This window comes from Tamandua tetradactyla, chromosome 23 (assembly GCF_023851605.1).
Source record: "Tamandua tetradactyla isolate mTamTet1 chromosome 23, mTamTet1.pri, whole genome shotgun sequence".
Classification (NCBI taxonomy): Eukaryota; Metazoa; Chordata; class Mammalia; order Pilosa; family Myrmecophagidae; genus Tamandua; species Tamandua tetradactyla.
This window is the reverse complement of record NC_135349.1, coordinates 46,159,050-46,183,926: the sequence shown is the minus strand read 5'-3', so window position 1 is coordinate 46,183,926 and position 24,877 is coordinate 46,159,050. Positions and strand designations below refer to the sequence as shown.

The following is a 24,877-nucleotide window of genomic DNA, read 5'->3' as shown; positions in this document are numbered from 1 at the left end:
ACTCCTCAGCTAAGGGGAGCAGGTTTGCTCAGCGACCTTGAGTTGCCGCCCTATGGGAATGGGGTCCGGTATTGACAGATCTTGCCATTTTTTTAAGAAGCTAGAAATCTTTATGTATAAGATCCCCCAATGTGTAAATGGTGGTAACTCAGACAAACGAACGAACAAAAACATGGTGTGGGTGAAGCAAAACACACCTGCAAGCCCCTGGGTGCTGCTATTGGCCAGCTCTGGCTCCTCAGTCACAAAGATGCCTGGTCCTTAGCGGAGACAGTGTTAGTGGGTGCTTTACCCAGAAGATAACAGCTACAAACATTTTTCAAGGTCCTGTCTTTTGCGTACCTTCCCAAAGACCATAGGGTTCAAATCAAATTCAGATTTATAGGTTACAAAGAAAATGATAGTCCATTTAAGCTGAAAGATCCTCTTTAGAGTTCTTATTTTTCAAATAAATAAGCAGAGGCCTAGGGGCAGGGTGGGGTCCAAGGCCATTTAGTTGGTTTCAACAGATCCTGAACTTGAACCTAGGGTTAACTCAGAGCCCAGTGCTCCCTCCATCTGTGAGCTTAAAATAGATAGCTGACCTTTTTTTGTGGTATCTCTGCACTTGACAAGTGCCCCAGAGTTTGTTCATGAGTTCATCTTCCCAGAATAACTAGCAGAATGGAGTCAAAGGGCAACAGGAAGACCCAGCTGTCCCTGTGGAACCCAGGGCTCCTGGAAGGCAGGGGATGTGTGGGCCCTTGGAGCAAGCCACGCACTTCTGGGGCCTCCTGCTCACCACTGAGCACCTTGAGTGCTTTGGGGTGGGTCTGATGGGAGGTTCTCAGTGAGTCCACGGCAGAGCTCTAGAGACAAGAACAGATCCCAGAGGCATGTTAGGAATCCAAGAGCTCAAGCCAGTCTACCTTTTATTCTTTTTTTTCAAACTTTTTTTTCTAGCTTAAAGTAAGAGTCCCAGTAGAAATCTTGGAAAATTCATACAAGCCCAAAAATTCAAAATAAAACTCAACATCACCTCCTTCCTGCTTCTTACACTATTCCCGCCTCAGTCCCTCCAGCCTGGGCACATGAAGGCTGGTAAGGATTGTAACAGCGATGGAAATCCTTTAGTACCTGCTGCTTTTCAGCTTTTTTTCATGTAATATGCCCTGAGCATTTCCTTCCCAAAGCACTTAATCTCAGCTTTTCAAAGCAGCATTTTTTCAGGGCAGCGGAGAATTTCAATCTCTAGACACATTAGAATCCATTTGGTCTTTCCCTAGTTATTGCACATGTGTTTTGTCGCCATTTCCCTACCAGAGGCACTGAAGTCTCTAGCACCCTTGTAGACCCTTTGGATCTGTCCACAGTGACTTCCTCAGCAAAAATTCCTAGAGGTGAAATTGTCTGATGGTGTGAAAATTTGTACACCCTCCGATACACATTTCACAAGCTATTCTTAAGGCATACCTAGAGAGAGCCAAGAATTTTATCTGCCAGAAAAGATCTCTGTTTGCCTATGCCCCTGTCCCCGTGATCTATGTCTCGTCTGTGTGTTTGCAAGTACTTGGCAGTCTGTGGGTGTTTGACTCGCTTCCAGAAAGCCCTGGCATCTCTGCCAAAGCTAGTTCATCAAGAGCTGCCTAGCTGGGATGGAGCAGGAGAATGGCGTACCCCAGCTGCAGGGACTTATCTTCAGCTTTCTCCAGCATGGGTTAGACCCTTTGACATGCCTGACTTGTGAAGAGGTCACCACCTCTATTTGAAAAAGGGCCCCTTGAAATTACTTGGGTCCTGTGCACCCAGTGGGGGGTGTGGAGGATATCGCTGAACCTTGGGGCACCATTGCCATTGGAGGGGGGACAGGAGAATTGGAAGAGAGAAAAGGAAGGAGGTGCGGTTTTTAGTAACAGGCAAGGGGAAGATGTGTTACCTCTGCACAGCTTTACCCTACAAACGGGTAGTATCAGAGATTGGTGGGTTTTTTCTATTCAACTTTCAGAACATGCAAAGATGCACCGTATTTATTAGCCAGTCTATGGTTTGACCCCTAATCCATTCCCCAAAAGAGGAAACTTTAGTGTCCTAAGCCTTTCAAGACTGCAGTTTCAGCAGCTCGTCCATTCCCACACATGCTCCGTCTCAGAAATCTGATGGTAATAAACCAGGCTTTAAAGAGAAAGAGGACATGTGTCTGAAGTGACAGGGGTACGTGACCACCTCAGTGACAGCCACATCATTCATCCGTTTGGGCTGGGGTCATCGTTGGCAGCATAAAAGGCTCAGTCGGACTTTGTTAGGACATCATCCAGCCCCTCTGTCTGGGGCCCTGGGAGATTAACAGCTTGGGAAAAGCGATCTTAATACTTTGATTTATTAAGGGGTAATTCATTTTTGAGGCAAGCAAACAGCTTGTAAACTTTGGCGTTTACCACTTTAAGTGATTAAGAAGTGAGCAGCCATAAAACTGGTTTTGTAGGGCTGCAGCTGATTACCCCCTGGGAATCTTGCTGACCGGTATTTGGATTTGCCAGAGATGTTTGCCATAGTTAACCTGAGTGCCGCCACCCCACCCCACCCCCACCCCAGCCTGATAATATATTGCATAATGCCTCTTCCTGAGAATTCCAAGCACGTTGAAACTGCTGTTTCGCTCTATAAGCAGGCCTCTGCGGTGGGTGGGGGAGGCATTGTCATCCTTTCCAAAAGAGAAGCTGGCTCTCGGAGATTGTACACCACGCTCGGGGGCTTGCACTGTGCCTGCCAGTCCTCCAGCTTCACATCCCTGTGCCGTCCCCATTGGGTGTGATTCACACAGATCCTGAAGCCAGGAGGGCTGGGCTGAGGTAAAAATAGAACCCGTGACTTTTAAGGATCTTATCCTTAGATTAAAAACAACTTCACACATGCATTTATACAAAATAGATGCTCTGCATGGCCAGGTGTGTGGAGTCCCGTGGTGTCCTGAGGAGGGAGGTGGAGCAGCAGGTCCCCGGGGAGTGCAGAGACTTGCCCGGCATCCCACAGCTGTGAGTGAGCAGACTCGGGTGAGAAGCCAGCCTTGCTGGCCCCAGAGCCTCGACACGGCGGTGGACATACTGTTTACATCAAGGGCAAGATAGCAAGTATTTTTGGCTTTGTGGGCCATGGGGTCCCCGTAGCAGTGACTCAACTCTGCCATTACAGTACAAAAGCAGCCAGAAACAGTTCCAAGGGGAAGGAATGTGGTTGTGTTCCAATAAAATTTTATACCCCTATAAATAAATATATATTTATATTAAAAAAAAAAAACTTTACCCTAAACAGGTAGTGGGCCAGTTTGCAGCCCCCTGCTCCTCACCCTTCCACCTTCCTGGGTTCTGAGAAATTCAAGCACAGGGTCTGGGGGCCCCTTCTGGAAAAGGGTATCAGCCAAGAGCTGGCCCCAGTGAGATTCAGGCAGTGCAGGGGACCTCAATGAATTTGTGGCTGGCTGAGCCTGCTCAGGGAGTGTCTTGGGGTGAATGGCCAGAAGAGATGGAGTCCATGCACTCAGCTGGAAGAAGGACTTCCCCAATCCCTGCCACCCTCCCCAACCTGGCACTGCTTTTGAATTCCGGGACAAAGGCAGCGATTTCCTGAGCACCGTTCTTCGCTCGGCAAATAGTTCCTGCCCAGCACCCAGTGGCTGCAGCAGAAACCGTCACAGTCTGCCCAGGCTCCTGCCATTATCTACCAGGTATTCTGTCCATGTGAGTTATTGTGCAATAAATCAAGAGAATAAGATCAGGAGATGCAGTGAATAAAATCAGGAGCTGTGGCCCTTTTAGAAGAGCAGATTGTGAAAAGGGGTAGAAGTCAAGGTCTGCAGAAAGGCATGCACCCACCCAAGGAGGGACCTGGGCTGGGTACAAAACTCACCATGTGGCGGGGCTTGGGCTGGGGCAGAGCCAAAGTCCCCTCCTCCAGCCCTCTCAGCAGTTCTGAAAGTAGGTGTTGATGCTTCCAGCTTGCAGGAGGCAGGACACAACTGGCCCTTATTCTGGTGATTCTGTGTGGAGAAACCAGGCTTCAGCCCATTGTCTAAGTGGCTCCAAGACATGGGGCCCATCACTCCCCATGCTGAAAAGGCCGCGTGGTCCCTGGCTCCTATGCTCCGGGGGCTGTAGGGCTATTAGGAGATCTGTCCTTGGTGGCTTTCCCAGAGCTTTTGTTCCTCCCGCCCTGACCTTATAGTGTTTGGCTCTCCCTCCCACTCGGGCCTCAGAGCAGTAGTGCACTACCCTTGCTTTGGCCAAGCACTGTTGCATTTGCAAAGGCCCTGAGGTGCTGCCAGGAGGACACCTAGCATCCTTGTCCAAACTTTGCTAGGAAACCTCTGAGCCTCCGAGGCTGTGTGTGCCCTTCGAGGTCACAACTGGCATGTTGCTGAACCAGTATCAGGCTCTCATTTTAATGGGTCACAGCCCCATCCTCGGCTCTGTAGCCAGTCTCAAACTTTTTCTCTTGAAACAATTCTAAAGGTGTTGTCTATCCCATGACAGCCAGTTCAATCCATAGAGCAGACCATGGCTTTCAGGAGCTGGGTTTGGGTTTTCTGAGTAGCCTTGGCACTGAGGCCCCCAGCCCTGCCTTTGAAAGGGGACTGGCCCTGTCAAGTTTCAGACAGGTTGGGGGAATATAGGACCCTCTCTGTCCCAAGCCAGCCCCCTGCTTCTTCCCCTTGGTCACACCAGACCCTTGTCTTGCAGGTTTTGCCGTGGCCCAGTGTCTGAACCAGCACAGCTCACCGCCCCTGTCCTCTCCTTCACCGCCATCTGCCAGCGGGAGCACCGGCCACTGTGACTCAGGAGGCGCCAGCTCAGCCTCCACCCCTTCCACAGCCCAGAGCCTGCCAGGTATTGGTTGCCTCTTCCAGGGTAGGAAGAAGTTGTGACACAGCAAGGGGGGCAGGAGCCTCTGGGGTCCTCCCACAGTCCTTTGCCCCTAGCACCCAGCTCTTCCTCTCCACAGATGTTTGGGGGATGCTGCCACTTTGGGGTCACCCTGTGTCCAGTCTGATTTAGGTTCCAGCTGGGAAGGGCTCACTCCTTTTCTCAGGCTGGTCAATGGGAAAGGCCTTCACTGACTACAGATCAGAAGGGGATAGAAGGCAGGCGGGCTAGGCCAGAACCACCTGTCATCACCTCCAAAAGGCCTGGGTGTCAGCCCAAGGAGGGGGTCTCCTGGGTTCAATTGTTTGAGTCCTGGGAAATGATTATGTCCCTCCTAATTCTTTTTTTCCTTGTAATGAATCCGTTTCCTCTTTGAATATTGGGTATGACCCAGCTGTTTGACTCAGGAGAGCTTTGAGGGCTTTGTCAGGATGTGCTGGAATCCCATCTTCCCCTCATTTAACTGTCACAAGTTCAAACAGCCATAGAAAGAGCTAGTTGCAGTGATGCCTGCGGGGAACCCAGAGCCCCAAAGTTGGCCTGCAGTGGGAGGTGTGAGCAGTGTCCCCAGTGTCCTCAGGGGCTTTGAGCCCTTTGCTGTGCTTATAAGGTCTGAGAGAGTCAAGCACCAGGTTTCCTTCTGAGCAGCATGGCTCCAAGATGCAACCAGACAGGTCTGAGCAGAGTAGACTGCGATGAGCCACAGACAGTGATGCTTCAGACCCCAGCAGTGCCAACGGCTGGAGGGCCTTGTGCACCCAGTTTGGAAGCCCCAGGACTCTGGTCCACACCCCTGTTGGGACCCTCCTTGATTCTTTCACTGTTCTCACAATGACATCCAGAGCCCCCACCCATCATCTTTCAAGGGATCCTGTCCCAACTCTCACTAAATTATGGATTGGTGGATTGTGACAAAAGAGACGTGGCTGGGCACAGGTCCCCGTGGGGCCAGGATGCTGTCTTCTCGGTCGTAATGCTGAGGTCCCCTTGGGCACCACCCCCTCCCTCCAGGTGTGTCGGCTTTTGCCTACCCCAGTAGAGGGTTTACTGGCCTGGTCCCAGTACCTGGCCTCTGGGCACCTCAGCCTGTCTGTACTCTTTCCCCTCACCCTCAGCATCCACTGCTTGATCTTCTGCCCATTCATGACGGGCAAGCCAGGCAGGAAGGTCACCCTCCAGCTTTCTTCCCCTGTGCACCTGCTCTTCTCCTTACCCCAGATGCTGGGGGACAGGGCCAGAGGGGGATGGGTACCACCCCTTCTGAGCTTCTCTGGGCCTGATTTCTGGTTGAGTGCAGAACCAGTGGTGTGGTTACCATTTCAGTGCCAGGGAAATTCAGGTAGAGGTTTTTCCAGAAGCCCAGAGCAGACCTCAGTCTCTCTCTCAAGCCTTGGTCTGGAGTGGGGGTGGAGGACATGCAGGGTTGTATGTCTGTGTGTTTACATGTGTACTCACTTTCTGCCTGCATGTGTACGCTTGTGTTTGTATCTGTGCCCCTAACACCGATATACTCACACTTTGACTTTGGATGAAAAGTCCCTTCCTACTATAGCTGTGTGCACCTTCCTTTCATTTTTAAAGAGACACTGCCAATGGCTAAGTGAATAAATGAGACTTATGTTTCTTCGCCTAAAAGCAAACCCTGCAAAGACCCACATGATGGAAACCAGGGCTCTGTGTGCAGAAGTGCTTCTGGGCTCTTATACTGCACCTTCCTCAGGGGCTCTTTTTCCTTGGCCTCTCTCAGCCCCTCCATCCCTACCCCACCATTCCCTCCATGGTGCCAGCAGCATGGTTTCTCATCCTGGACATCCAGGGACTATTAGCCTGACTTTCAAGTAACCAGGCAGCCCCAGATGGATAAGGGATGCCTGAGGCCTTCTAGTCATCTGCTCTCATAGGTGCATCCCTCAGGCTTGTGGGTGCAAGTGCTTGAGCCCCATTTTTTATGCTGCAAGACAGTAAAAGCCCTGAGGCCCAGCCTGGCTATCCATTTCTCTTCAGACACTGAAATAACTCACCTCCTAATGAAGGGCCGACCTGCAGGGCAGCCGGGGAGGCAGATGCCTTGGGGACCCAGCTGTCGATCACTAGAAGGAGAGAATATCAGAGCCTGGGAACTCCTCTCCGCCATGGCAGCCCAGCTGCAAGAGGCAGGTTGGGTGAGGCTCGCCATTTATTTGCCTCTTGATGCCAAACTTCCAGGCCAACTTTCAGCCTTCCCAATCCACCCAGAAAACATCATGTGGGCTTTCCATGTTCCCCGTGGAGGTAGCTGCCAGGCCTGGCTGAAGGGGATGCCAAGCACAAAGGAAGGGGGTCAGTCTTTCTGAGACAGGTGCCCTTCTACCAATCGCCGGTTTAATGTGCCTGGAGTGGAGGGCCCTCCGAGCAGCAGGATGGGCCAAGGCCTCTTCCCTGAGCCCACCCATCCTGACAGCCCATAGCCAAAAGTCTGGACATGAGAAAACAGCTGTGGCCAAGCCAAGGGGCTGCTTCTCATCAAGTGGTTTTTAAAGGCCCAGTGCTGAATCAGAATCATTCCTGTCCCATGTTTACAGAATCTCCCCAAGTCCAAGAAGTTCCCATTTGTAGAGATCGGCTGCCATGCCCTTTGGATCTTTCAGTTAGCTGCTGCCTCTGTACCACTGGATTCTCACTTTGCAGGGTCAGGTCAGTGGGGCTGGGGCAGGAGCATTGCCAGCCACAGGTGACAATGACAGGCACAGCTTTCCATGTCTTTGCTCTGCGATTTTAAAGACTTGACTTGTATAAAGACATCATTAAAAGCCAGGAGTGGGCATCAAACTGTATGAGCAATTGATATGGCATGGGCACCACCGTCCAGAGTGGGCTCCCACTGCAGACACTGCCCTGCTTCTCACTGTGCCCACAGCCTGGCCTCCCGGTGGGCGTTTCTCCTGAAGCTGAGTGTCCCCCATGTGCAGGCTCACTGCTTGAGAGCACTTCACAGATGCTCTCACGGCTCCTGCCACACTGCTACCTCCCACTGCATGGTTGGAACCATGGGAACTCAGAAAGGTCACACGGCTTATCCAGAATTCTGTCTCTAGTAAGCAACAAGCCTGGATTTGAAGCCTGGCCTTGGCAACCCCAAAGCCCATGTCCACCATCTGAAACAGCCTGCTAAACATCCGTTGCAGTTCCTGGTCCCTCTCAGGACCCCCGTGGGGGCTCCCCGAGACCTGGGCCTCAGGTTGGACCCTGCTCCTCCTGAGGCACAGAGCTGCTCTAGAGCCCACACAAAAAGCCATCACCGAGTGGTGACATATGCAGGCCCCTGTCGGGGGGAAGACCCGGGAGTTCCTGTGAGCAGCTGCCAACCAGAACATGATGCCATGCCTCCTCTGCTCACCTGTATGGGTTCATCCTGAACATGGGAATAAAACTTCAGCCTCTTTTGAGCTCAGGGAACCTTTTATCTGCTGCCTGTGTTTGTTGGAAGCCTGTGTTTAAGCCACATATGGATTTTCCCAGCTTCCCATGGGGCCTTTGACCCTGGATTCCCAAGATTTATTGACCCAGGGGCTGCTGTCTTGATTCTGATCTCACTGGGTCCCTCCAGGAGTGTCGTCTCACCAGCCAGCCAGACCCGGCCTCCCGGTCCTCTTAAGTGTATACCTTTCTGGACTTGATTGTCCTTGGATTTGAACCTCCCTGCCCCCCACCCTGATAATTTTTCAACAGGGTTTTCTTGAATACATCCTGTGCATAGGCCCTGGGGATACCATGTAGCAAAGCCAGAACTCCAGGCTCCCAGGGGAGGCCAATGACAGTCAGCTGACCACACATATAAGCATCCAGTTACAAACTATGACAACCGAGCCACGCCAGGAGCTCTGATGGCACAGAGCATCTGTGTGAGTGTCCAGGTACGCTCTGAGGAGCCGTCGCTGGAGGCCAGAGCCAAAGGCTGAGGATGTGAACCAGGCCAAGAGTTTTAAGAAAGGCAGCCTTGGGGACCGTGAGGGCCAGAGCCCAGTCCACATCTAGAGACAAGCTGACTCCTTTCGGCTCTCCCTATGAATTCTGCTCTTCCAGCTGCAGACAAGGAGAATCTATCTTTGGGACACAGTTCCCATGCCCATCAGGGCCAAGGACCATGGCCCAGTGGCGTCTTTGGTCCAGGGGTTTGAGATCTGGCCAAAACCACAGACCCAGCTCAGGCCAAGGACCGCAGCTGAAAGGGGAAAGGGACCCCATCCCAAGAGATCCCCACTTGGCCAGCCACCCAGAGGCCACCACCTCCTTCTGAGTCTCCTGCTCATGTCAGAGGCAGAAAAGATGCTTTTTAACAGTGAGAATGCAGACTGCAACTGAGGGAAGTGTCGGGACTGAGCCCTCTCATGACCAAAGGAACCAACCAGAAAGGGTGTGAGCAGGGCCATTGCTGTTCACTGTCAGTTACTTACCTGACGAGGTCAGGCTCCACGTGGACTGCAGCAGCTGCTTTTAATGCCCGAGGCTGGTCGGTGCTTTGTGACCCTTGTGGGCACGGCGGGTTGCTTTGGCCTTTCTGCCCAGCGTGAGGCTCCTGGCCCCGTGGCCCACAGGCCTCAGCTGGATCTGCAGTGAGAACATGGCAGCTTTGGAATCGGCCCTTTTCCCTCAAACATTTCATTACTTTGAAAAGCTGAAATTTTCAGAGAATGTATGGTAAAAAAGAGAAAATGGACCCAATTTTAGAACCCAATGTAGGACCAGTGGGAAGACTATAAAAATCGGCTCTGCTGTGCATGCACACAATGACACACACACATATGCATGCACACACAAAGTCACATACACACATACTCTGTATGTGGGAGTCTGATAAAAAAAACATTTCCTTATGTAAAAGCTCTGTAACCTACACAAAGTTCCTGAAACCACCATTTGTATCTCCGACCTCCAAATTGGTTGGATGTCACTTATGTTATGAGTGAGCGGCTTTGAGGAAGAGGAAAGAAAATTTGAAAAAAAAATGAAATGAGAGTGAAAGTCAGCTGCTCTCTAAAATGTCTTTATTTAAGGCGTGAAATATGGGCTGTGGTGACCTTTGACCCTGCCCCAATGTTTCATGGAAAAAGCACATTTGAAAAAAAGAAGAGCGTGGTTCCTGAGAGTAGCCCGAGCCTTGCACCTGGCCGGGCGGGCTTTGCCCTGTGGGTCCTCTCTCGCCATCCAGACCTGCTGGCTGAGCCATTCATGTCATCCGCATTCTGGCCAAAGCCAGGCAGCCCCAGACCAGCACACCTGACCCTGAGCTGGGCTATCGCCATCAGTGGTGATGCCAATGGTACATGTTCTCTTTTCTCCCCAGTTTTCTCCATGGCATTATTCATTTTAAACTTTGCTCTAATCTCAAGTTTGTGTCAGAAGTTGTGGTGCCTACCTTCACAGCCAGATGATCTTAACATTTTGTTTCAGCCTGTTAGGAGCTACCTTTAGTGAAGGGGCCACTGGCATCAGATCGTCCTCCTGTGCTTCAGTCTTGGTTTTCCAAGGTGTGGGTCATTAGTGTTGCCTGAGGACATCAGCTCGGACCATGGGGCCTGTGGGACACCTGCACCCCAGGCTTTCCCAGAACTCCTGCTGTTGGCTGTGGGGTGGTGACACCCAGAACTGTCAGCCTTGTCAACTGGGGTCAAAAGTCTGCCTGTTTCACTTAGCTGATCTGGCCATGGTCCTCCCACCACGCACACTTGCCTCCTCAAACTATCCTGGGATGCCAGGTTTTCATTTCTTACCTGCTGGTTTACATCTCAAACTGGCAAGGAATTTTAGTTCTTCTGTCCCCTGAGGTTTCTCACCAATACCAGATGTTGCTGATGACCCCCAAATCTTTCCTTCCTTACAGGACTGAACCTTCCCTGTTGTTATCCCAATTGGGTCACCCAGGTGGACCAGCTGGTTCCCAGATGTCCTGACACTGCTATGTTCTGGAGGGGGGAGCTGAACAAGGGGGGGGGGACATTATCCTAGCTGCATGGTGGGACTGGGGACCCCTTGGGCTCTGCGTCCTGTCCCCATTGCACTCTCATCAATGCTTGGCATCTGTGGCTGTTCTGTGTTCCTCTCTCCATGACCCCTTTCTCTGTTCCATTGTTAAAGGCTTTCTATGATCTGTCGCTGTGTTTTCCTCTAGTCAGAAGTGGCAGGAAAGGACGCCGGCGAGTGTTCAGCCTATCGGAGGCCGACAGTCACGGCGGCCACTGGGTTTAGTGCTTCGACCAGCATCCGCCACGCCAGCTCTCGCACAGTCAATTCAGGCAGGTCTCTCTCCATGAGCCTCTCCGAGTCCCTGGCGCCCACTGCCATGCCACGTGTCTACACCATCAGTGGGTGTATACAACAACAAAGGGGCCACTCTGTGCCTCAGAGGATGCCAGCCGCCAGTACACGAGCCGCTCATCAACTCAGCACCCCTTGAGCTTCCCCGACCTTCTTCTTGAAATTCCATACTGGCATCAGGGCCACACGGGCCTCACCCCAGCCAGCCCTGCCCTAGAGGCACATCCTCCTGCCGAGTCCCTCCGGGGCCTCCATGTCAGGTGATGGGGGCTGGGCAGTATTGGCTAGAGAACTGGAATTTTATAAAAAGCAACCAAGAAGTCAAATAGTTTCTTTGTTCCTTTTTCTTTTCTTTTCTTTTTTTATTTTCCCCCCTAGCCTTCCTCAAATTTAAGTGGCAAATTCACTCACATTCCAGCCGGAGGCCAACATTACACCTATTGATGAATGTGATGCTATCATCTCCTCTTTGACATTTAGTACCCTAGATACACAGCCAAGACCAGCAGCCCAGCTTCCCCGCTTTGGGGGCCCCAGCGCGGCCACCTCTTCCCAGGCCATTTCATTTAGTTTTGGACATTACCTCACCCACCGGGCAGTTGTGCATGTCAGATCTGCCTCTCGCTTTCTTTTGAGTTTAAAATCTGTTTCTCTCTGAGCTTTGCCCTATGACTTGCTGTGCAGTTCTTTACTTTTTTGCCTCTTTTCCCAGGTAAACACATCAAATCGAGATTTTCACTGGACATTCTCACCCAGTTGACATGGATCAGTCGAGCCCCTGCCCCAAAGCTGTGGCCCACGGCCTCAGTGAGCAGAGAGGCCTGTCCACCTCTCATGGGAATCCAGACTTCCTAGACTTCCCACTCCAGCCTCTACTCGGTCTCGCCGGCCCATGGCCAGAAAGTCAGAATTTTCTGCGAATCTCCCATTTCCTGGGCTGGGCCTCAGCTTGTGGCCTTAGAGAGGCTTTGAGCAGTAACCGTTGGGCTCAGGCATTTGGCCAGAAAATATATCCTTGCTGGGTAATTTTCCCCTGGTGAAAAACTGGAAAAGTTCTCCTCCCCGTCCCTCTGATGGATAATTTTGTAGATCACATTCAGGAAGCAGTTCTTAGTCCAAAAAAAAAAAAGAAAACAAAACACAGAACGGTGTTGTCAGTGATGGGTAAAAGAAGGTTATTTTTTCCTATTAAAAAAAAATAAGCTCTTTTAAATGGGAAAACCAACCCTTTTTATGAAAATGGTTGGTTGTTTTCCTAAAGAAAAACTAGTTTTGTGTAGGTGGTATTGTTTGTTCTGTGATAAAATTATATTTGACTACAGCAGTCCCACATCCTTGATTTTTCTCGTCACAAAAATCCCTCTAAAGATCAGGGAAAGAGTTTTGCCAGCTTTTTTGAAAATCTACATGCAAATGCAGTCTTGCACAGAGAGGAACTCTCACCCAGAAGTTTTGAGAAAGCCTGAAGGAAGTGCTGTGTAGCTGTCGCCAGGTGACATGACAGCGCCAGGCAGAGAATTAGTCATTTCCAAACTGCTTTGTCAGCAGTAGACATTTATGTAAGTTTTATATATAACTTACATAAGTCCACTATAAGTTTTTCTATACGTCCCCTGATGTGCTCACACTGATCTGCGGAGGATGCAGAGGCGGCCCGTTCCCAGGGGGCGCATGATCTGAACCCCCAGCAGCTGCTGCTGGGTCAGCCGTGGCCCTGAGTGGTGAAACCACCCCAGCCCGCCAGGCATCCTCACTGAGTGGAGCAAATTAGTTGAAATTCAGAGAAACCAGAGGCGTTCGGAGTGTTTGCTCAGGGCTTCTGGGTTCACATCGCACCTCGAGTCACTTTTTCCACCACTGCTCCCCAGTGTCGTCCTCCCAGAGCCCGGGGCAGGGGTCTTCTCCAGACTTACTTTCTCTTTAAACAAACAAACAAATTAGGCCTCATGAAAAACTTAGGACCTTCTAGAGCTCATCCTGCCCGGGAATCTTGGGGACAAGTAACGCGGTCGTGTGCTTGGGAGGCTCACTCCGTGATTTGTGCTTTCTCTCCGAGACCGGAATTCTTTCTCTCCTTTCCACCCCATTCCGTATGGCGTTTGCTTTTACTTTGCTCTTGGTTTTTCCATTCTTTTGCTCTATGTTCAGTTTGCAGTTCTGTTTTGTTTTGGCTTAACTGTAACAACAACCAAAAAAGATACTACCACCTAGCTTAACTGGAATCACATAGAACAAAAAATGTCTCCCAGCATCCCTGGGGCCCAGAGTCTTCCGATTTGCCTCTCAACACTGTGCCAGCAGCACCTTCTGCCGGTGCCTTCTCCACCCCCGCACCCAGAAATAGTAAGGATGTGCTCTCCAGCAGGATTCCACAGCCTTCTTCTCAATGTTTCTCAATTGCCAGCATCTGAGATCCTGGAGAACACTTTTCCCAATGAATTCGAGTCTCATCCAGTGTTCTGCCCAGGCGAATTTGCCATTGGAAAGCAAATAGGCATTTCGCCTGTAATCTAATCCAGGAGGTTTAAGTACACCAAAAAAAGAAACGGCAGTTCCAAAAATTCCTACATCAGGGCGCCTAGCCTGCTTGCTCCTGACAGGGTTTCCCTCAGAGGCCCCCACGGGGAAGCTCAGGATAATCAGTGGCACTGGGCGTTCCCATCCCCCTTCCAGGTGCTAACTCAGCATTTAGAGAAAGGAGGCAACAAGCCGCACTCTCCTAGATTTTGTTTTGGTTTTGCAAGCTGAAAAGTTCTACAGAATTCCCTTTTTTTTTTTTTTTTTTTTTAATATTCAGTGGCTTCCCTCTTAGGTAAATGCCACCTAATTTAGACTCTAGAAATGGCCTGTGGTCATAAGAACACTAGAGCTCATTTATTCCCTCAGCGGATATTGACCGTCATGCAGTTGGCACCAGATTCACCTGTACTTAAAGTCCACCTTGGCCACTTCTCTGCCCCCAGGAAGTGTTTCTGTCACCCACTTATTGGCTTGGTATCGCAAGTCAGGGTAGCCCTGAGCCCTGACAGATTTTCCCCAGGCTCGTAGGTAAGACCAGGCTTGCCAACCTCTGCTCCCCATGAAGGAGTAAGTGAGGCAAGCTGCCACCCCAACGCCAGCCACCTCCACCCAGCCCCGGTCTCCCTGGGGCTAGAGTTGTCGAGGACTTTGTTGAGAATGAGCAGTGGGCACCAGCCTGGGATTCGAGAGCTAAGTGCATCTTTGTTTCTTCTCCCCCCACCCAGATGACCCCACAGCGTCAGACCAGTCTCGGCCTGACCTTCCCCACCAGTCGGGGATCGTCCAGGAGACGGAAGCCAGTGCCCAGTCCAGCAAGGCCCTGGGAAGGAGCACCGATGTGGACACAGCCAACCTCTCTCCCAGCCTCATCCCCACCCAGCAGCCCACCATCTCCCTGCTCTATGACGACACTACCGACACGCTGAGCGTGGAGTCACTGACCCTTGTCCCTCCCGTGGACCCCTACAGCCTCCGCGCCCTCACCGGCATCCCCCTACCTCCCACAGCAGTCGCAGCTGGCACGGCGGCCCCGGGAAGGGGGGCTGGGCCTCTGGAGCCAGCAGACAGCGCCGAGCACTGACCAGCAGCCCCCCTCTATGCGCACAGCTGGCAGGGACCCCACGGAGTCCACTCGGCAGACACAGTGGGAGCAACCGCAGTTCCCAGTGGCCCCAAAGATCCATCTCAGCCACCTGTCGGTGTGCACCCCTGAAATGGAAGAAGCCTGTTTTCCATTCTCCATTTGACCCTTTCGCTTGGCACCTCTTATGAGCAGGCTGGGACCAATGGAGACGCCCCAGCAAACCCAGACAACCCTCCTGGCCCCTTAGGGATGGCGTTGGGATCTTCATCTCGGAGCCCAACAGCCTCCCAGTAGGTTGTGCCACCGCCCCCCTCCTTCCTTTGGGCAGCCCCTCCTGGCACTGTCTCATTGCTGTCACTATCCCCAGTGTGCTCAGAAAACAGCAGTCACTTAAGAAATTTGTAGAAAATCAAATTTCGATAAATATCTCTTTTGGATATTTATTTCCACTTTTGGTAGTAGATGAAAAATCTTTATTTAAATAGCATCTATTCAAAACAAAAGTCCAAACAATCCTCAACCCTAAGGTTTAATGTCATGTTAGAAGTGTAATACTACTGTTAAGATTTCGTTTTTGTTTTCCCTTGTTTCCCAATGTTTTCTTTCAGAGTTCTCATTATTGTTTTCTTCATTTCCTTAAGCAATCCTTAGTTCTTTATTATACACTAACTCTGCAAGCCTGTGCAATGATGAAATACCTTCCTGGAAAGTTAAGATTATTTTTTAAACAAAAGCAAGGGAGCTACCCGTATTCTCAGGTACCCCCAGAGCCGAGAGGGCCAGAGCTTCTCTGCCGTAGCCGAGAGGCCTTGCATTGCCTGGCTGAGATCTCTTCATGAAGGGGGACGAGAGTGTTGGCTCCCTCACTCGGGCTGTGCACCTCCTCTCTCTACAGTAACCAAACAGGGACGGGTTTTTAGCATCCTCTTCAGTTGTTGCCATTTTTGTGTAAGAAAGAAACATTTGGAACCTGCTGACTCCAGATCCAGTGGCTGTGATGTAAATGAAAGGGCAGCTGGCCTCAACATTGCCTGCCCACTAGGTTTTTTGTGCAAGGTCATGTGCGGAGAGAAACCTCCCTGAGTCCTCCCATCCAGCCAGCTGCAAGTTCATGACGTCAAACTGAGTACTCGGTTTGTTATCCTCACTCTCTGCCGCTGCTGCAAAGATGCAAGCTGGTTTTAAATGAAAACCCCACGACCCGGTCTCTGTCTCTGTGGGCTGGTCTGTGCCAGTGAATACCGGGATGCATTGAAAACAGCATCCAGGGTGTTCCTGTCCACACTGCAGCCGGACTCAGCTGCAACTGTCCCTCCGCCTCTCACAGCGTCCCCGGGCCGCAGGGTGTCTGGCAGATGCATTCTGCACACACAGGCCTGGGGTGCGCTGTGATCTGATCGTGGGGGGCGGGCCTCGAGGCACGTCTGAGAGCTCATGACCGGCCTGATAGATGATTGCATCTGTAGGTTGCTGCCCACCAGGGCTGCAAAGAGGGCAGGGATGGCGCCCGTGTGGCCCCGTCTCTCTAGCCCCAGAAGCCCCTGCGGGTGAGCGTGTCCACTCAGCTTCCTTGGCCACCAGCACGAGGACCTTTGCTTACACAGAGAAAAGACCTAGCTTGGCAAGGCAGCCATTTAGGCTGAAGTCTGACTCTGGCAGGATGGGGCAAGTCAGGGCTATCCACAGGGTCTCCGGAGAAGGGAAGGTGGGCAGGCAGAAGGAGTGGAGAGGACTTTGTCATCAAGATGGGAGCACCCCTCCCCCAGCAGCCAGCCACAGGTTTTGCTCAATCTTTTAGCAAGAAGGGTGGCTTAAGGAAGAAGGTAGCTCTAGAGCCACACATTTACTTCTGTTCGTGTCCTGACTGTTCTGGGGGCAGCAGAGATGAGAGAAAGCGATTGATTTCCAGTTGCGTTACTGCTAGGGACAAGCTATGCCTGCTGCCCTGCAATCCACTGGTTCCAGGTGGTCTCATGTCCGCTGGGCATTAAGGAGAAAGTTGGGGTGGGGGGTGCGCGGCGTGTCTGGGGGACCCACATGACATCACTAGACTCAGCGTGCCATTTCCCCATTGGGCCAAGCCCTCTACCCATACCCCTGGCCGAGGGCAAGCCTTCCCCCCAGTGGGTTTGCAGGGTCATCCCAGGAGCCCGTGAGGGATCCCCCCACCGAGCAAGGCCCTTCCCCAGTCATCCGCGGGGGTCCTCTCCCACCCCACTGTTAGCACATGCCTTCACTGCTTCCCTTCCCCTCCTTTAGGCCTGTCTGGAGCTTCCTCTGCCCAGAAGGCCGCCTCACTCGCATCCCCCACACAGACCTGAACCCTTGCCTTTGAAGAGCATGGGGGTGAGTGAAGAAAAGCTCTCCTTTAAAGGCACATGCTGAGGTCTCAGATGCACTGTTTATAAAGAAAAAACAGCATGGGGCTAACTGAATCCCACTCTTTTAGATGCAATAAATATGAACCATTTGAAGTAGTCATGTCAATGTTTGGCAGAAACTATAAGGGTTCCTTATGTTCCTTTGATTTGCAAATATGTAAATACTTGTTGTCCAGGGAGACACGGGGGTTGGGAAAGTTGAGGCTTCTGGGCTGACTCATGTTTCGTTAGTAGTGAACAGGAGGGTGGAAATGAAAACGGGAACTTCTTGTAAATTTGAACTTGGCAATAAAAGGGGAAAACAAAGTTACCAAGAACATGAGTGCTGGCACTTGGCGCTGTGGTGGGGACGCTGTGGCCTCACCAGGGGGAAGGTCCTTGGCTGGTGACCAAGGTGGGGTGGGGCTGGTGGCTCCAGTCAGGAAGTCCATGTTCCCGAGCATCACCTGTGGGCAGGTGACTCTCCCACTCCTGAGCCTCAGGTCCACCTTCTTTGGGATGGGCGGCTGCAGCCCCACCTTGCAGGACGAGCACAGAGCTGGGACTCCTGTGAGTGGCAGCAGCATTGCAGTATATAATTCTCGGCCGGGGCAGCGGGAGGCCCAGAGAGAGAGGGCACTCAGGAAATGCAGGGCCCCTCCCCTCCAAAGGCAGGACTGGGGCAAAGGCAGCACCTGGGCAAGCCGATTCTGGAATAAACCAACAGCACTAGCGTGAGCTGTGCAAGTCCTTAAAAACAGGTTCGGGGCTCATCAGCCAAGTATCAGCCAAGACCTTCTGGACCAGGCACCAGCACCTTGGCCTGCCAAGATCAAACCTAAGTCAAATCCAGTGAAGAAACCAGGAATCTCCATCACGCTGAGAGCAGGCGATGCTGAGCGAAGGTGGACAGCCACTCCTGACGCAGCCCTGCCCCGCGGGCCTCAGCCTCACGCACCCCAGCCTCACGCACCCCACGAGGCCCGGAGTTCTCTCTGATGAGTTCCTCAGAAACCTACCCACAAGTCCCAGCCCGGAAGGCACTGAGGTCCCTTGGGCTGGGGTAGGAACCCAGCTTGGCACTGCAGTCGTGTCGCTGGAGGCCGGGTCTGCCAGGGGTCCCGACACCAGGCCTGGGCCCTGCCTGGGTCCTCAGCCGCCCACACAGCGGCCCTGCCATGGGACACGTGGGCCTCGGGTACCTGCATGACTTCTGTCTACATAAAGGAACGTGTTGGAAGGTCGCCCACGGAGAAGGTGGAACCAGGAGACAGTGGCTACTAGGGACTGGCCCCCTCGGTCCCATGCCTCCCCACTCTATATGCCTCTCCCAGGGGTGTCTCAGGGTCTGCAGGGTGGGGAGACAGTTACCAGAAGGAAGGAGCCCGCCTGGGGGCAGACACCTGTGCGGAGCCTCCTGCAGCAAAGCATTCCCTTCACACAGATGGGGAAACTGAGGCTCGGGGTAAGGGGTGGCCGGCAGCCTTGCCAAGGCCCATGCTCTCTGTGCTGGCCATGCTCGTCCAAAGCTCTGGTCTGCTGATGCAACATCCCGGGGTCGCTGTCGTGAAGCAGTGCTTCTCCGACGCGAATGGCTGCTAGAGTCATCTGCAACACTCATCCAGAATCCAGAGCCATGCCTCAGCCCGGGCCTCATCACTGAAACCCCACCACCAGCGACACGCCGTCGGGCCTCAAGTCCTTTGTGCAGTCCTGGACAGGGGCCCCATGAATGGCAGCTTCGTCCTCTTCTGCCGTGCACAGCGCTCAGGGAAGAGTGCTTCCTGCGGGAGGCAGGACCCCTGCTCCGCCACTCGCCACTCCGTGGCCTTGGGCACGTCCCCTGCCTCTGTGCTTAAAGGACAGTGGCCGTGGCTGCCTCACGCTGGGAGGGTTTGGGAGGTGCCCACGCAAGGAGCTCAGCCAGGGCCCCCCACCCTCACGACCCCACCTCCCCAGCCCCGGTCAGACCCACCCGCCAGCCTCTCCGGCCGCGCAGTCACCCTGTCGCTTGTGGCCTGCGGTCCTGTGCCTGTGCAGCAGGGCAGGGGCTGCCCACGGGGAGGCTCCACCTCACCACCCCAAGCACCCGCCGCTGGGGCCCACAGGTCTGTCCCAGCACCCTCTGACCACAGGCAGACGGTGGACGGTCCTGCACCCAAAGGGCCACTGGAAACACCCTTCCCCTCCATCCTGCCTCCTTGTGGCTCCTGGGGTGCGGGGGTGGGGGGGAATCCTCAATGGCCCAAGTGCTCTCCCCCCAAGGAGGGGAGGGGTCTGAATCAGCAAGCAGGGAGCATGCGGGGCTTCCCAGGATCCCCTCCAGAGTGTGCCCGATGGGACGGTGCGGCCCTCCTCGGCCCTTGCCAGGCTCCCAGCTGCACCCCCGGGACCACCGCAGGCCCCTCGCCACCCCAAACCACCCACGCCCCCCCCCCCAGCCCGGCCCCTGCCCGTCCTCTCCCGGCACTCCATGTCCACCCGCTCGTCTGCCTTCCCTCTGGACAGGGCCACCCAAACGGGCCATTGGCCACACGCACCACCTAACACCTGAGCTGCCACTTAATTGACTCTTTTGACTCACTTTTTTTTTGGGGGGGGGGGGGGCGGGTGGTGCATGGTCCAGGAATCAAAACCCGGGTCTCCCGCATGAAAGGCGGGCATTCTAACCATCTTTTGACTCACTTTTAAAATTCAATTTATTTAAAAGAGAGACTTTACTGCAAACAGAAATAAACAGCATCTCTTGCCATAAATTAAAGCTAGCACAAAAGGAAACATGATACAGGCAAATCCATCTAATTAAATTCCAACCAGGGGGCGGGGCCATGGTGGCTCAGTGTCAGAATTCTTGCCTGTGATGTCAGAGACCCGGGTTCGATTCCCTGTGCCTGCCCATGTGGAAAAAAAAAAAAAAAAAAGTAACTCTGGGCCCAAGACTTGCCTTCTCCAAAAGGGAGACCAGCGAGCGTGGGAGACATCGTGACACCTAAGCAGGACCCACCCTTTGACAGAATCAGAGAGACAGCAGAGAAGAACCAGCTCACTCTGGGGCTGTTATTTAGTTCTGTGTCTTGGTACCCCTGAAAATCATCCCAGGACCAGATCGTGGTGTGGTGCCAGCTATGAGATTTCTTTCTTTCTTTATTTTTCTGGTCTTTTTCTTCACTAGACTCACCCACAGGCAGGGACTGTGTCTGGTTGGGCTGGTATCTCCAGGCTGGGCCCAGAGGCTGGCAGTCTGTGGGCTCTCTGTGAGTGTGTTTTGAATGGATGGGTGGATGGATGAATGGATGGACAGACGGACGGACGGACGGACGGATGGATGGTGGGTGGGTGAGTGGATGGGTTGGTGGGTGGGCAGGTGAGTGGGTGGCATAATTCTTGGACACAACCCCTCCATTCCCAAAGCCTCCCCATGATCCATGTGTGTCCCTACCCATGGCCCTGACCCTGGCCGTCGTCCTCACCTTATCTGTGCTCACACTGGTGTCTTCCAGGCCTTCCCAAGGCCACCTGGAGAAGAATCCGCAGGGGTAACAGGGCAGAAGCATTTTCTGGCTCTCTTTTGCCACCACCAGAAATTCTGTCCCCTCTCCAGGTGTCTGAGCTGAGACCGAGCTGGGCCTGCGCCGCGACGTCCAGTGAAACCTCGCAGTGGGACCGAAGAGGTGAGTCCGGGTTCTGAAGCCGACTGACTCGGGTTCAGGTCCCTGAGCTGACACTCGACCACCTCTTGGCCTTGAGCACAAGTTTAAGCCTCGTTGAACTCAGTTTCCTGCTCTGGAACCGGGAACCTCTCGAGCAGGGTCCTTGGCTGTGTAGACGAAATAGGGGCAGGCAAGCCAAGCACTCAGCCAGGCCTGGCATATGGCACCCTCTGCCAGTGGTTCCCTCTGGCCACCCATCCAGGATCAGGGCAGGGGCTTTGAAGAGTCCTTGACACCTGGGTCCTCAGATCCACAGGACCAGAATATCCAGACCCCTGGAATGTTTGAAGACCCACCCCCAGGTGAGTCTAAAGGTGAGATCCCAGCCCCTGCCCACCTCTGCAGGCAGCCTGGAGCCCCTGGCGTCTGCTTTCCCTCTGTCCAAATGGCCGTCTCCCCACATCTGCCCTGGGTGGCAGCTTCTCATTCTTATGTCCGTGGCCTGAATATCACCTTCATGAGTGTTTTGGTAGCTAAAGCTGATGAAACACAATATACCAAAAATGGATTGCCTTTTAACAACGAGGATTTCTTAAGTTACAATTTACAAGTTCTAAGGCCATGAAAATGTCCAACTCAAGGCATCAACAGGACAATACCTGGACTCTGAGGACAGGCTGCTGGCACCTAGGACCCCTCCGTCACATGGCCGGCATCTGCTGGTCCTCCTTTCCTGGGTTTCACTGCTTTCAGCTTCTGGTTTCAGTGGCCTCCTCTCAGCTTCTGTGGGTCCCCTCTTAGCTTCTCCAGGGCTTTCCTCCATGAGCTTCTCTTAATTTCATGACTCGGCTTCTCTGGCGTTTCTCTGAATTCTCTGGGCTTTTTCTGTGTCCTTTATCCTTTTATGAGGGACTAACTAAGGGGAGTTAGACCCTCCTTGAGTGAGGCGGTCACATCTCGATTGAAATAACCTCTCCGAAGGTCCCACGCACAATAGGTCTGCATCCCCAGGACTGGATTAAAAGAACACAGCCTTTTCTGGGGTACAGAACAGCTTCCAAACTACCACAAAGAGGCTGCTGGGAAGGTCCCCTGCTTTCCTCTATCCCACTTGTTTCCTTCCTGGCACTCGTCACATCGGCACTGAAAGTCCCATTGCTTTAGTTTGGGGATTCCCTGAAAGCAGAGCCTGGGAGAGGACCAGGGTGCCCCTGGATTCTTGATGCGGGGAGCTAGAAGGAGGGCTTGGAGGAGATGGGGGGCACAGACAGCAGGGAGCCGGTGAGCAATGCCCGACCGAGCTGGCCACTGCTGCGGGCAGCTGGGGCTCAGCAGGGGACCTCCGCGGGCCCCTCAGAAGGACAGGGGAGCGGGCACCCCACCGACTCCCAGCCCCTGTTGGGTGAGGCCGTGGGGTTAGTCGAGGATGTTTTCCGGGGGCCTAAATGTTCTTCCCAGCTGGTCTGCCTGGAGCTGAGTTGGCACCTGGCGGCTTTGGATGCACAGGTGGAGAGACTCACAGGTGGAGGGCGTGGAAACTGGCCTCACTGCTGCAGCTGGAGCCAGAGGAGGGCGGGGAAGGGGCTGCCGGGCCTCCAGAACGCCGGCTACACCCTTTCAACCAGAGATCCTACCCGTAACCCACAAGCCCTGCCCAGCCTATCGGTGTGTTCCTTTGGCCTACATAGGCTTGGAAAGAAAAATTGAGCAGAGATGCTACACGGGCGGGGGGGCGGGGGGGAGGAGGCATCTCGTGCAGCTATCTGGATTTCTGGCTTCTCTTTAAAAATCAGATCTGGATGAGCTGAGACTTAGCATCAAGGGATTGAGAAGACCTTCTCGACCAAGAGGGGGAAGAGAAAGTGTCAATGGCTGAGAGATTCCAAACAGAGTCAAGAGGTTATCCTGGAGGTTATTCTTATGTATTATATAGATATCATTTTTTAGTTAAGGTGTAATGGAGAGGCTGGAGGGAACTGCCTGAAAATGTAGAGCTGTGTTCCAGTAGCCATGTTTCTTGAGGATGATTGAATAATGATATAGCTTTCACAATGTGACTGTGTGATTGTGAAAACCTTGTGTCTGAAGCTCCTTTTATCTACCTTGTCAAGAAACGAGTAGAACATAAGGAATAAGAATAAATAATAGGGGGAACAAATGTTAAAATAAATTTAGTTTGAAATGCTAGGATCAATAAAGGTGAGGGGTAAGGGGTATGGTATGTATAATCTTTTTTTTTCTGTTATTTTTTATTTCTTTTTCTGTTGTCTTTTTATTTCTTTTTCTGAATAGATGCAAATGTTCTAAGGAATGATGAATATGCAACTATGTGATGATATTGAGAATTGCTGAATATATATGTAGAACAGAATTATATATTAATGCTTTTGTTTGTTCTTAATTTTTTTAATTAATAAATAAATTTTAAAAAAGAAAAAAAAAAAAAAAATCAGATCTAGGAGCCACGCCTGGGCCACGTTCCCATCAGCTGGGGGACGTGCCCACGGGCCTGGGCGGACCGGGGCTGCCACTTGGCCACCGCCCCCAGCCCCTCCCCGCCCCGGGCCGGGAACGGAGACAGGTTGTCCGCGACGCGCAGGGCCATGTTTTATTTGCCCCCAGCCCTGAGCCTCCAGGCCGCTGTGAGTCGGCAACACCCGTGTCAGTGTCCAGGGCGCTGCGCCCTCGTCTGCCTTGTCCACTCACCTGTCCCCCTGTCGGCCGAATGAACGGGTGAATCGGGAGGTAACTGGTCCATTCCCTGGGTAACCTGAGCTCACCCACCTGGGGCTGCCTTCGTGCACCCTCCCCAAGAAGGCAGCCCCACACCCGAGGGGGTGTCCGGGGCCCGGGACCTAAGGCCTTCTCTCGTTCTGCCTCCCTCGGGCTGAGCCCAGAGAGAGGCCACCGAAAGCAAGCACAAGTCACAAGGACGTCCTCTCTGGGGGTGGGGCTGGGGGTCCTCTGGGTTTGCCAGAGCAGAGGCCACCGCGCAGGGAGTCATTTGCCTACAGCTTTCCCCAACTCAGCACTTTCCCCTTTTATGACCCAATAAACTACAAAGTCTCGGGAGAGGAGGGGGTGGCAGGCAGGGGGAGGGGGACACCGCATGTGTCCTGTCTGCCTCGCTGGTAAGGAAGGGGCGTCACAAGGACACAGCACTGCCTTGACCTTTTCTTTCTTTTTTTTTTTTAATTTAAAAATGTCCTATTTTTGCAAACACTCTGTACCCACCAAGCAATAACTCCCCCCTTTCTCCCTCCCCTGGTTCCTGATAACCTCTAATCTACCTTCTGTCTTTAAGAATGTGATTATTCTCGATATTTCAGATTCAGATTTCACTAGAATATTTCAGTAGATTATCTGTCCTTTCATATCTGGCTTACTTCACGGCACATAATGGTTTCACGGCTCACCTTCATTGCTGCGTGTTGTCAGAACTTCATTCCTTTTTTATGGCTGAGTACTATTCCGATGCAGGGACAGACTACATTTTGTTTAGCCATCATCCGTTGGTAGGCACTTGGATGGCTTGTGGCCATTGGGAAAAACGCTGCTGTGAACATGCTCGTCCGAGTATCTGTTCGAGTCCCTGTTTTCAATTCCTTGGGGTCTTACCTAGGAGGAGAACTGCAGCTCTCATGGGTGGTTCTATGTTTAACTCTCCAAAGAACCACAAAACTTTTCTGGGAATTGCCAGATCATAGCAATGGAAACCATTTTAAGGCTGTGGATGCAGATTGGGCAACTGCTTTCCGGAAAGACTGACACCACAAGCACAAGTGGCCATCTCACTGCAGCCTCCCCAGCACTGAGCATTATCAGTTTTTAAACTTGCTAAGGGCCAGCTCAGAGATCTCCTCCCTCCCTCCTTGTCATCCCCGTGGCTATGGCTGGTCAGCCCCTTCCTCCACTTACTGCTGGTCCTTCCAGCTGTGGCTGACTTTTGTCTTTGCATTTGTGGGAGGTCCAATGTTCCTGGAGCAGAACCCTCTCGGAGAAGGCCAACTCCACTCTTTGGGCCCTCTCAGCCATGCACCTGCCCAGCTTTCCAACCCCAAATCTAGCCAGTAT

General features: G+C 52.7%; 1 protein-coding gene across 6 annotated transcripts in view; it reads left to right on the top strand.

The window, feature by feature from the left end:
- The window catches only part of CLEC16A (C-type lectin domain containing 16A), a 285,111-nt gene extending 267,844 nt beyond the window's left edge, over positions 1-17,267 (top strand). For 3 of the 6 annotated variants that reach the window (XM_077141801.1, XM_077141800.1, XM_077141804.1), the window contains 3 exons: positions 4,713-4,859; positions 11,048-11,167; positions 14,435-17,267. In XM_077141801.1, the coding sequence (XP_076997916.1) occupies positions 4,713-4,859; positions 11,048-11,167; positions 14,435-14,790 (623 nt within the window). In that variant the 3' untranslated portion in view covers positions 14,791-17,267. Of the gene's footprint in view, positions 1-4,712; positions 4,860-11,043; positions 11,168-14,434 lie in introns of all 6 variants that reach the window. The other 3 variants (XM_077141803.1, XM_077141802.1, XM_077141805.1) reach the window with 2 other exon arrangements.
- Positions 17,268-24,877: the final 7,610 nt, after the last annotated feature.